Source organism: Lissotriton helveticus, chromosome 1_1, assembly GCF_964261635.1.
Source record: "Lissotriton helveticus chromosome 1_1, aLisHel1.1, whole genome shotgun sequence".
Lineage (NCBI taxonomy): Eukaryota > Metazoa > Chordata > Amphibia > Caudata > Salamandridae > Lissotriton > Lissotriton helveticus.
This window is the reverse complement of record NC_136057.1, coordinates 388496216-388508768: the sequence shown is the minus strand read 5'-3', so window position 1 is coordinate 388508768 and position 12553 is coordinate 388496216. Positions and strand designations below refer to the sequence as shown.

Below are 12553 nucleotides of genomic sequence, written 5' to 3'. Positions count from 1 at the left end.
TTGAGCCAGTGGCATTGTAAATGGCACTGCCTTTTATTTATGTTTTGGGTTTTAAAACGTAAATAAAAGGCATTGTCAATTACAATGCCAAAAGGTTAAACTCTCGCAAATGCGAGACATTGCAAATAACAATGCCTTTTATTTACGTTTTCGTTTTTAAAACATAAATAAAAGGCATTGTCATTTACAATGCCAATAGCTTAAACTTGCGTAAATGCGAGACCTATTGCATAGCAAATGCTTGTTTGTTGTTCTTTTTAAGTTATGTATGCTTGCAATAAAAATTAAAGATTTTAAAAAATCACACCAGTTTCCAGGGCCAGACCGATTGAGTTTGCCAATGCTTGATTTAAAATGTAATTGGTCTTCAAATCACCTTGAATTTTAAGAACATTGTTTGAAATGTAAAAGGAGAAAATAATATTTAACTAAATAATGGAAACAAATACATAACATGAATATATCAAGCGCTAACAGAATCAACTGCCTGATCTCCTAAGGAAAAAAAATGACAGCATGTATAATTTAATATTTTTCATTTGCAAGCTGTTTCCTTCTTCTTCTTAAATTGTTTTGTGGCTTTATAAGTAAAAATCTGCATTAGACAATGATTATCAGTTTTCATTCCTTCCAAAATACACAGTCTATAATTTAGAGTACAAAGAATATGGCAATTGACCTTCAAAAGCAGGTTTATGAAGATAAAATGTACCGCGCTAGTGAAATGGCTATGTCTCTATCTATAACGAGATGAAAGAAGCATTGGCGGCCAAGCCACTAGATCTTAACTCTGGGACTTCTTGGATTGTGAATGGTTTTGGCCATGCTGTGCAGCATGGCAAAAAAAAGGAATACAAAATAGCCTATGATGCAACTGAAACGTGGTTTTGTAGGCATGTGCACCACACACGCATGGTCCTGTAAATTATGCCGGCACCTTTTGTCTTATTTAGCGCTCCAAGTTGGATAGGTAAGTAAATAAAAAAATAATAACGTGCAAAAGCTTTTTTAAGAGTAGGTGAGGGAGGCAGCAAGGGGAGGGGGGCTATAAAAAACTATTAAAGGGTAGGCAGTGGTCCACAAAACTACTAAAGAAACAAACAAAAAGTAAACTTTTCATTTTAAACGCAGTCCTCTTTCTTTTAAGTACATCAGACTGCAGTAAAACAAGTCTACTCTACTGCAAGTCAATAACAGACATGGTGTTCTGCTTTTCCGACCAGGCCACCATCCCTGTGATAGCCTCCAACTATAGTGCTCCGCAATTTTTGTGACAGGATATTCGGAGGGGAAAGGATGTGGCTTAACAGCTAGAACAGACGACTTTGAAGCTGGGGCCCAGGCTCAAGGCTGATGGGAGACTCAAGCATCCTGTGATTCTGGGCAAATCACTTCATCTCCCCGTCCCCGGCCTAGAAGTTAATGTGTCCGACTGTCACGCAACTGGTGCTCATGTAAAGCGCTCTGAAACCTTTGGCTCAAGTTCGCGCTATATAAAACTGTAATAAATAAAAAATAAAGTACATCCGGCCCGTAGGCACAAGAGCACGTATTCACCTAGACATGCACTCCGTGCCTCTCTTGAGTGACTTTGTTGCTGACGTAGGAACAAGCAGACCTGTCTTCTAATCTCGGCAGCCTCGACTAAAACTTGTGCGCTCCTGGGCAGCACATCCCCACCCTGCGCAATGCTTCACTTATCTGCCAGAACAGCAGTGCATTGAGCCTGAAAACCAGTGTTTCCTGCTGTTCCTCTCCAATATCTTTTTACCTTTAGAGCAGCAAGTTAAATGCGACGCCGTCCCTTTAATCCATGCTCGAGGACGTGGGTCCCACGTGGAGCACGAGGAGTGGAGGCAGACAATGCTGGTTGGGGGTGGCACTCTCCGGCTGCACACCCCAAAAGAGAGCCGGCAGTCCCCACCAGATGGGCTGTCTCCCGAGGCGGGGGACAAGAGTGTGTGTGTGAGCAGCAGGACAAAGCAGAGACTTCAACCCCGTCAGCAGGTGCAGGGACCCGCACATCTGCTTTGCGAGATGAAAGAGCTAAACCCATTATCTGTGTTATTCCAGCGTCAGCCTCACGTGAATGAAAGAAACCGAGCCTCTGCCTGAACAACGCGGCCAGAGAAAGCAGTCCCATGCACACACAGCGACGTCATCTGCCCTCCTAGTGCAAGGAATACAACGCACTCCCACCCACACACACACAAAAGCACACATGCTAACCAATCATCTCACTGTCAAAACACCCACTTGAGTACAGGTCTGGCCACATTGCAAAAACACACACGAGCAAAAGCGCACACAAGGGCAAACTTACACCCGCCTCAGACACGCGATGCACGCATACACCTATCCACACACACACGCACGCCCCAACCTGCTCCTGACTACTCCAAAAACACTTTTGCATCCAACACATATGCTCACAAAAACATTACACCCCGCTGCTTCATGCGCAATCCACTCACACAGTATTACAAAAACACTCATAAACCACCACAGCATGCACTTAGACTCAATTAACCACTTTTTTTGAAGGCGCCATGGCAGGAGACTTCAGTGCTCTTGGTGCGCGCAGTTATCGCTTAGGAGCAACTGCTAGAAAGAGCGTGGAGATTTTCAGCTTTGCAGCGAAAATGCAATTGCATCTGCCCGGTGATCCCAGTGTAGACAACAAGCTGGCTCAGCGGAGCCGATCGGGGGAAAATAGGGGGGGGGGGGGGTGCGCGCTGCCAAACCTGAAGCAACCTGCTTGCAGTCGCTCTATGAACGGAGGCACTAGATAGGGCAGCAGAGAGGGTGACGGTCTCCATGCATTTCCAGGCAAAGGCTCTCAAAATTGAAACTTATGTACCGGAGCACGCGAGAGCCGGCGGGACCAGAGGGCGGAGGGGTGATGCTGTCTCACGCACTCCCGATATCTGCTCGCATCTCTGCTTGCCGGGCTCGAAGCAGTTACCCCTTTCTTGGGTAGCGTAAATGTTCCCTTAAAACGTGGCTGCTACCTTTGCTCTTGTCCTAGGGGTGTAAAACGATGCCACATAAGAAAGGATAACACGATTAAAACATATATTGCCTAAATATCTCTTTGTGTGATAATAACACTGACAGAGAGCCATATTGTTTCAAAATGGTTGCCGCGTCCACACAGCTGGGTCGAGGATGTTACTGTTGCCACCGAATTGGGGACGTCTCGTGTGCAATGGCTTCCCGTTAGACAATAAACAAGAAAAACAGAAGACGGAAAGAATCCACGGACGGAATACACGGAGGCCGCCCCGGAAGTCAGGCACGGTCGCCTGTGACGGGGGCGGGGCCACGTCCAGACCGGAAGAGGAGGCAGGCGGAGTCGATGCGTCTCGCGGCCCGGGGCTCCTGTGAGCGGTGTGGAGACCCGGGGCCGCGCTAGCAGGAGGTTGGGCGCCGCGTGCTGAGAGAAGAGTCCCCGACATTGCCCAGGTAAGTTTCAAAAGGCTGGGGGGGCTTGGTGCACTTGTGTGTGTGTGTGTGCGTGTATGCTCGTGTGTGTATGCGACGGTGACGGCGGGGGAGGAGGGGGGAGGGGGGGCCTCGGTGCACTTGTGTGTGTGCGCGCGTATGTGTCAGGGGGGGTGTGTCTCTGTATGTATGTATGTATGTGCGTGCGTGCATGGGCGCTTGTGTGTGTATGCGCATGCGTGTGTGGTGCTTGCGCTTCCCAGGAGACAGCGCCTGGCCACAGCGCGCGTTCCCGTTTCAAATCGGCTCCAGGGATGCGCGCGCCCCAAACTGTCTCCTGGGGAGCACACTCCCTAACATAAGATCTCGGCGGAGACGCGCTTCCGCGCGTCTTTAGCCGAGACCTAAAAAACCATATGGAGGTCCGTCGATGCATACTAAACCAAAATGAGGTACAGTGTGTACAGAGTCCAGTGGAATCCCACCAGTAAACAGTGGTAAAAGTAGATAGCACCGTACTCTCCATTTGGGGTAGTGTGGGCGAGCAGTAAGGCTTTATCAGAGGGTAGTGTTAAGCATTTGTTGCACACACTCAATCAGCAAATTATGTCACACACTCAAAGACTGAACTCAGACCAATTTTGTTTGTATAAAAATATTAAGTTATTTTATTTCTAGAATCAAGCCAAGCCTGGCACAGGTAAGTGAAATAATTGCTTTGCAAAATCCTATGTAGTGTTTTACAATTGAATGCCAATTCAAATGCAATTGATTGAAATACAGGTAGTTAAAATGTCCAAATTACTTTTTAAGTTACTTTTTCTACTCAGTGTGATATGCCTAGATATCACACCGTTAAGAGAACAAGATTTACATTAAGTGGCATTTTGTAAGTTGTATCAAGGACCACTCTGTTTTTATATATAGATATCACACTGGGACATTTCCTAGAGAAAAAGGTAAGTAAAATCAGTTTTGCACAGTTTTAGTTTTTCAGGTTTTCATTCCAATCAACTCCACACATTTTTGAAGGAAAAACAGTCAATGTATTCCTATAGAGAGAAATAAAGTTATTGGTTAACAGGCAAGTACTTTGTTGTGGGAGTTGGTACTATGGGGTTAGAACAAGGGTACCCCCAGGGTCAAGGATGCACTCTCAAAGCAACCTCAGCAGCACTCGGGCGGCCGGGTGCAGAGTGCTGAGGCCCAATGTTATTCAATAGGAGGCCTCCGGTTGGTGGCTGCTCAAGAGCAGGCTACAAGGTTGTGGGAGCAAAGCTCCTGGTTTTACGCTCAGGGCAAAGGGGGATCCGGTTTAGCACGCAAAGTGCACCCGCAGTGGCGGCGGGTGCAGGGGGCTGTTTTGGTGTTGGGTGTCCTGTTTTCAACTGGAATTGCCGGTTTTCCGGGAGGAACCAACAGTTGGGCAGGTAAGTTGAAGGGCTTAGGGACGTAGGTGCACCTCAGGTTCTTTTCTCCAGGGCACAGGGCAGCTGGATGCAGGGGTGTCTTTTGAGGTCAGATTTCACCTTACCGGGCCACTTGCGGTTGGAGAGATCTCTGTGCAGAGGCTGCAAGAGAGTCCTGAAGGGGTCAACCCAAGGTGGACTCTGACTCTGGAGCGCTGGGGGACCTCGCTGGGACTGGTGGGCCACCCGGATGCCGGCCGAAGGTGTCGGGTGCAGGGGTGGTTCCAGGCGTCCGGTTTCTTTGTCCTCAGCAGACTCAGAGTCTTTTTTGGCTGTTTCTTTTGAACAGACCTGCTGTTCACAGGAGATCCGATCTTTGTTGAAGGCAGTATGTCCTCCCAGGGGTTGTGGAGGTCGCTGGCTGCAGGACAAGGTGACGTTTGGTGCAGGATCACTTGATACTTCAGACGGGCCAGAAGGCTGTGGTCAAGGCCAAGTCAGTTCTTCTCTGCAGTCTGTTCTGCTGGGCGTCTTTTTTCATCCTTTTCCGTAGGTTGCGGGAATCGGTCTTCTTGGTTCAGGGCTGCCCCCTAAATACTGTATTTAGGGGCCTTGAGGTCAGTAGCCAATAAGCTTCGCCTTCCCCACCCGAGGGGTGGGGTTGGCAGAGGTGGGTAAACCTTCTGGGCTGGCTAATTTTTCCAGCCTGACTTCCCGCCGAAAAGGAGGGGAGGCAGGAAGGGGACCTGCTCCTGATAGCAGGAGGTCGCATTACAAAGTGTACAAAGCCTTTGAAGCTCCCCTGCCACAGACGGCTCTTCCTGGCCTGGAGGAGGTGTGAACACCTCCGCCCCGGAAAGGCTTTGTTCTGGGCTCAGGGAGCAAAGACTCCCATCCCAGGGGTCCAGAAACATGTCTAGTGGTGGCAGGCTGGTGGGTACCAGTCAGGGAACCCACCAGAAGCTGGTCGTTTTTCAGGGGGCAGCTCTAAGATGTCCTCTGAGTGCATTTTTCAATAAATCCCACACTGGCATAAGAGTGGGTTTAATGTGCTGAGGAGTTGGATATCAAACATCCCAGTTTTCAGTACAGTCATTACGGTGCTGTGGAGTTTGTAATGACAAACTCCCAGCACTATATACTTGTAGTGGCAGTACTGCCCTTACAATGCCTAAGAATTGGCTTAGACACTGGTGGGGTACAGGGCTCATGCACCTGTACCCTCACCACTTGTAAAGTGCACCCAGCTAGAGGGGTGGCTGGCCTATGCCAGGGCAGTGGGTTCTACAAAGAGCTGCAGTTCAACTAGTCGTTACCAGATGTCCCTCACAAGTCAAATGCAAATGCTTGATGAATGGGTTTCAATGGTTTTGCATTTGACTCGTGAGGTACATCTAGTAACGACTAGTGGAACTGCAGCTTGATGTAAGAATAATTTCAAAGCTTTTGCATTTGACTCGTGAGGGACACCTAGTAAAGACTAGTTGAACTGCAGCTCTTTGTAGAATTATTTTGATATTGGATAATATAATATTCACTGCCCACTGCTAATCTCGTCCCATAATGCTTTGCAGGGCCTTTGGTTGGGATTGTTTTTTGCCAATAACTGTGCTTGGGGTGGTCCTAAGAGGATGGGACCATCACCGAAGTTCAACAAGATGTGCTTTTTGTTTATGCTCTTTGTGTTTAAGGCATCTGCTTGGTCCTCCCCCTAGGTTAGGGGGGACCCCAAAATCATCACCTCTCTCATCGCCAAATGTTTAAAATGAAAAAGTTCACTTTTGTGAATTGGTTATATGCTTTTTAGCATGTGAAATTGCTTTATCAAAGCATCTGAGGATGTTGTTGATTTAGCTGCTACGCTAAGTGATTAAGCACAGTTTTTGTACTGTGCTATGTGCAATTTGCAGAGTGCGAATTAGTACAAACTACGTATGCTCCATTAGCGTAGCGTAGTACTATGCCCAGAGTTAGTTTAAATAGCACATTTTAAATATAATCTATTACTGCAAGCCGAAGACTATTTTGGTTTTGAAGCCCGTTTCAACGCCAATCACTCTTTCAGCTCCGAAGAGCCCATTGGTGCAGACACCGATGACACGGAGGGCCCAGCAGCTTGCTGGGCGCTGGGAAGGAGTTGTGTTGGCTTTGAACCCTTATACGGGTTGAGAATTGTCAATGGTGGAATTTCTGATGTGTAGTCATGGTGAAGCAAGTGGAAGAAAGGAGTGGTGTGGATGAAGATTGGGAGGGGAATGTTGAGGTAGTTAAGGAATGAGTGTTGGTGGGGGTATAAGATGAAGCAGTAGATTAGGGACTGTACCTTTGCGTTTTAGAGTGTGGTGTTAGTTTTTAGCGTGTTGTTGTAATATTATGTTGGATGTTTGTAGTCTTCTTGTTCTGGCATTTCTACGTCCAATAAAGTGTAGATTATAAAATTGATGATATCATAAGGTTTAGTTATTTGTTTTAGTAGTATTAAAGCATGTACTTTTAAAATTCTAAATAGGGGAAACCCATTTAGTATCTCGTAGTAGTAGGTTGGGAACTTGAACGTTGCCATGGGAGTGAGTTCCAAGTTCCCTTAAGGGAACGTTCATTTAAACATCTTGTCAGTTGCTGCCTACTGTGTGCCCCCTGCAGCTCGTTGTACGTTTACACTGGCAAATAAACATAATTGTGGAGAATTAATCCTCCAGTCACCGCACAATTACTAGGGACTTACAGCTAAGTTAGCCATTTCCAATTGGGTATAGCCAAATTGACATACACTTTAGGGTCTGGAACCGAGGTCTGGTTAGTAGGCCTCAGTGCACTCAGAACTGAAACACCTGCAGCATCACTCCCAAAAACTTGGGAATGACCATACAAAAAGCAGCATTTCGTTACACCTGCGTTTTTTTCACTCTCACAAAGAGCTGATCGTCCATGTAAAAGCTGAAAGCTCTTGGGAACCAAGGGATTGAGCCTCTCCTCCTTAGAAGGCTGACAGTTTGACTGCTGAGTAACAACATTACAACTTTCTGCTCAAATGATGCTTGTGTCCGCAGAACCAGTTTGTCTGGGAAGGGAGTGTACGGTAGATGGAAAGGTGTTGGTTGAGGCAAATATTTTGTAGAACAAATCTTCCTATAGTAAGGGCTGGGTTTTGTATCTTGGAGTGCGACATCTGCCAAGATATAGATGTGCTCCACATCTGAAACTGGCGCCTCTGGAGCAGAGGTAGGTGTTGAATCTGCGTGGCTGTGACCAAATGTATAGGGGTGCGGAATGCTGTTGGGGTAGTGGGCCTAAAAGGCACTCCTGGGGGACCTAGAATCATCTGAAAAAGCTGCAACATTGACTCCTTGAAGGCCTCCACATGCTGCAGAGTTGATGGCCAAGGAAATTTCAGCTGCATCAATTAACTGAGGAATGGGATCGGAGTCAAACAATAGCAGCAGAACCAGATCCTTAGAGCAAAGACTGCATAACCTCTCCCTGGAGCAGGAGGAGGGAGGAGTGAACTCCTGCTTAGATTTTGTTGTACTTGTGCTTTGACTTGCCTTTTGATTTCCTCTTGGACTTACCAGAGGAAGGTGTAGTAGGACCAGGAGTTCAAACAGGACCATCGTTGGTGCTTGCAGCGTGAAACAAAGCTGTACATTATTGAACTCAATAGCCTTATGGTGCATCAGTGCGTACTTAATAGTCATGCTTGGAACCTAAGCACCAAAGGCAGGCCTAATGCAGATCTGTTAACAACATTTGATTTTCTGCAGGCCAGGATGGTTTAAAACATGTAGCCTTTCAAGAGGACATTTTCTCTGTTGTTAATAGTCATCCAAGGAGTCAGTGATCGTTCAAGAGGAGCTACGAATCCACGTGGAGGGATGCCAAAAAAGGCACCTTAATCCTAGGCAAGTACCTGCAGAGTCCAAGTGCACCACTTTTTGGAGCTCATGAACTGTAAAAGACTGGCGCCTGGAGGAATTAATGAGGTGGGGAATCCACGGTTAGAAGTATCCATCAGAAAACGCTGCTCTTCATTTTTTCCCATAGATATCTAATGTTATTCTCCCACCTTCAAGAGCTTTTCAAAATGCCACCACAGCCCTCTGTGTTTTCTAGTAATTTATTGACAACTCTCAGCACTTGGCCCTTGACACACAATCCTACATGCAACCAAAATTGCAGTAATGGTGTAGCATTCTGTAGTTATATTGTAGCACTTTAACCATATACGCTATCATTACATTAACAAGAGACTCTGTTGCAGACCACTTAATTTGAACATGTAAACCCTCGCTGAATTTTCTCACGCTCATCTTTTTGTCTCTGCACAAATTTGTACTCATGTGGGCTCCCAAGATATACAATTAAATGTATGTACACTGTCCCTAACTTAGTGGCCGCTGCTCATCTGTATGCATGTCATAATGCCTTCATAAAGTTAATGCTTACAGCGGCCTTTTTATATATTTTTAAACCATGCTGTTCTGGCAGGAGTATTACACCTCCTCATGACCAGCTTCTTCAAACAATGTATTCAAGTCACCAAGTCCTTTACATTTGAACACATTTGATTCGTATGGCTTAACAATATTTTATTTGCTTGCATTTGGTGCCAGGCTATTCCTGTGCCAGATTATGTTGACTACCCATGGTTGTAGTTTACATTATTTTTTTTAACTAACATGGTCTAAATGTTAGATTGGTTATCATTTGGATAGATGGATACATTGAGTACATCATTGGTTCCCCTTAAAGTTACATATGTAAGAGATTACTGATAATTTATATTTGTAATATATTGTATATTCAGTTTATTTTTGTTTGCACTGTATGGAAGATCAGCAAAAATTTGATGCCAATTGTCTGCTGATGAAGGGCAGGCTTTCAAAATGCAGTTGGCACATCTTCTAAAGAATAGTGTTTTCAAAGGAACATACATTGAAAATGCTTAAAAAAATGTAAAATATATGGTGAAAGAAGTTGAAGCATCTGTCATTGTTTCTTTAAAGAAGTTATGAAAGTAAATGTATTCATCTTTTGGTGAAACAATGGTGGTGTGGCAGAATAGGCACTCACACAAAAGTGTGTGCAAACTGATTGCAGCACCTGTCCAGTCAGGCAGTAGCAGGTATAGAAGTAATTATGTACTGAACTTCCAGAGTGATACAGCATTAACTCAGGTCTGAGAGACTGAGCCTAGAATGCTGCCACAAAAAAAAAAAAAAAGATTTCCTTCCCCACGTGTCTTTGGCACTATTACAAATAAAAGGTACTTCTAATCCCTTATTAAAATAAAGTATATTGTGGTTCGGAAAGTGAAAGCCAAATAGACAGAAAAGTAGAAATGGGGTGATAGGGCGAGAGTTAAAGGAGGGTGTCCTAGTATAGAGGGTCACAGATTGTTTTAATGATGCTGCTAGAATAGGATAAAGTTAAAGACATGTTGAAGAGCAAAGTGGTGTATTGTCAGACTTTAAGGGCGTACAAGCTAAACTGAGGCAAAGATGAAAGTAAAAAAAAGGTTTTGCCTTCATCATGGCACCCTTCCTGCAAATGAATGGGTGCCAGATGCCCTAGCCGTTATGAATTTGTGTCAGCCTCATATTTTTTCATATTTGAAGAGGACAACACTTTTGTGGAAACAAGACTGATGTGAGAAATAAAGCTTTTAAATGTTTGTCCGTAGGACTTCTGTAGAGTAGCCTGGAAGCTGGCATGCTAGATTCCGCAAGCTGCACAAAATGTCACCACGACTTTGCAGATAGCAGAGCTGAACACTTACTTTGGCATCCCTCTCTGCAAACCTCTGGAACATGTTGGCGTAGGTCTTCTTATCCCGTTCATGCTGCTGTCGTATTTTTTGCTGACACACAGCCAGCTGTGCTTTTGCTGCCTTGTTGCTTGGATATAGATCAAGAACCTTGTGGAAATCTTCCTTTGCAGTCTCATATTCGTTCATGCCGAGATAGGCCTCACCTCGTCTGAACAGTGCCTTTTCGTTGTTCTTGTCCTGTTCAAGGGCCTAGGAATTAAGAGTAGAAAGGGACTTAAGAGGAAGCATTGTTACCCCTAATGCCGCAATCAAACAAGAACAGCACATTATTCTTTGTCTTGTGTTCAAACATGAATATCTAAGATTCGTAGTGGGAGAGCAACAACATTTTCTGACTCGATTCACTGTCTTCTGTACTCTTGGTCCTATACTTCCTCTGTTTACATCTGGACTGCACCAGAGTATTCATTCAACATCTACATAAGCCAAAAACACACCACCTCCGTGCGGATAGTTTACTGCACAGTTTAATTATAAAACTTTAATGTATGACCCCACCCAACCCCATTTAAACATTGAGAATAGAACTTGCTACATCAGAAAAGTTAAAGTTCTATTTAATTTGCAGGGGAAAAAACTGGAAACAATTTTTATTTTTAACCAGGCAAAGATGCTAACAGGCGGGTTCTCACGTTGAAGCCACCCTGTTCACTGTGTGTATATATATATATATATATATATATATATATATATATATATATATATATATATATATATATATATATATATATATATATAAAGTCGATCTCTCCCACTTCCAGAAGAATGCAAGGGACGCCAGGAGCTCATTTGTAGTAATTTATTCAGATACATAGGCGTAACCGGTTTCTGCTCATGCCTTTCTCAAACGCCATAGTTCTTCAGCAGTGCAAACCCCTCACATTCAATCCTTTTAAGCTCCTCCTACCCAGTGGCGGCGGGCTCACCTGAAACGGATTGTTTCAGCTCGCATTTTGTGTTGGGGACTACCAGTCCCAGAGTACTGCGGGCTTACAGTCCGTTCAGGGTGATCGGGTTTCACATAAATAAAAAAATATATATATATATGCAAATACCATAAATACATTTTTTTTAAAAGAACTCTTATTAGCAATCATCTTTTTGCCTGAAAAATAAAATGTCCCTGTGCAGCAGAGCACAATTGAGAGAATATTTCACAAACAGTCCATTCTGATGGATACTTCTAACTGCAGGTTCTTCCCTTTTAGAATACCCCCCAGTGTCAGACTGGAGATTTTTTCTAGCAGCGCTTGATATGGTATACGGCTCCGCAATGCTCTGTACCACCCATGAAAGTGAGGGAATAGAGCCGTATCAGGCACCACCCCTGCGTTCTGATGTCATTTCCTTTCTTTCCATGGCCTTCGCTACTGTTCCGAATCTCTGTTCCCATGCAAGTCTTCCGACGAGTCTTAAATTGTTTCATAGTATGCCAGGAAACCATCTACCTACTGAAAACTACAAGACTGAAGATGTACCGAGAATGCTGGAAACCGACTTTGGTCACAAACCTGTATGAGGTCAGCTACTGATGTTTTGGCTCAGTGCAGGACCTGAAGACTATCTGTGACAGAAGTGAAACTGCATCACTGAGCAGAAAAAGAGGTTGCGGTCAAAGTGCAAGTCACAGCTGTGCTCCAGGTCGCAGGACCAGTTGTGTTCTTGTTCTCGGGAATATTCCCACTCAAAGTCTTTTGTCCGAATATAAGCATGAAAATGAGAAGCAGGACCCATCCCAGAATTGCCAGTGAAAGTCAGGAGAGACAGCACAAGGGCATCAAGATAGAGGCTGCACCCCTGGTCCCTGTTTGGCCGAGTTCCATGGGCCGTCATCAAACCAGCAGCATCTGAAGGCCTTCAGAGAGGCCGTGCT

The 12553-nt window shown here is 44.9% G+C and overlaps 1 protein-coding gene across 1 annotated transcript in view; it reads right to left on the bottom strand.

Annotated features, from left to right (window-relative positions):
- FKBP4 (FKBP prolyl isomerase 4) overlaps positions 1–12553 on the bottom strand; it is a 503272-nt gene that overhangs the window by 31532 nt on the left and 459187 nt on the right. The window contains exon 9 of the mRNA XM_078673725.1: positions 10630–10869. Coding sequence (XP_078529851.1) covers positions 10630–10869 — 240 coding nt within the window. The remainder of the gene's footprint in view (positions 1–10629; positions 10870–12553) is intronic.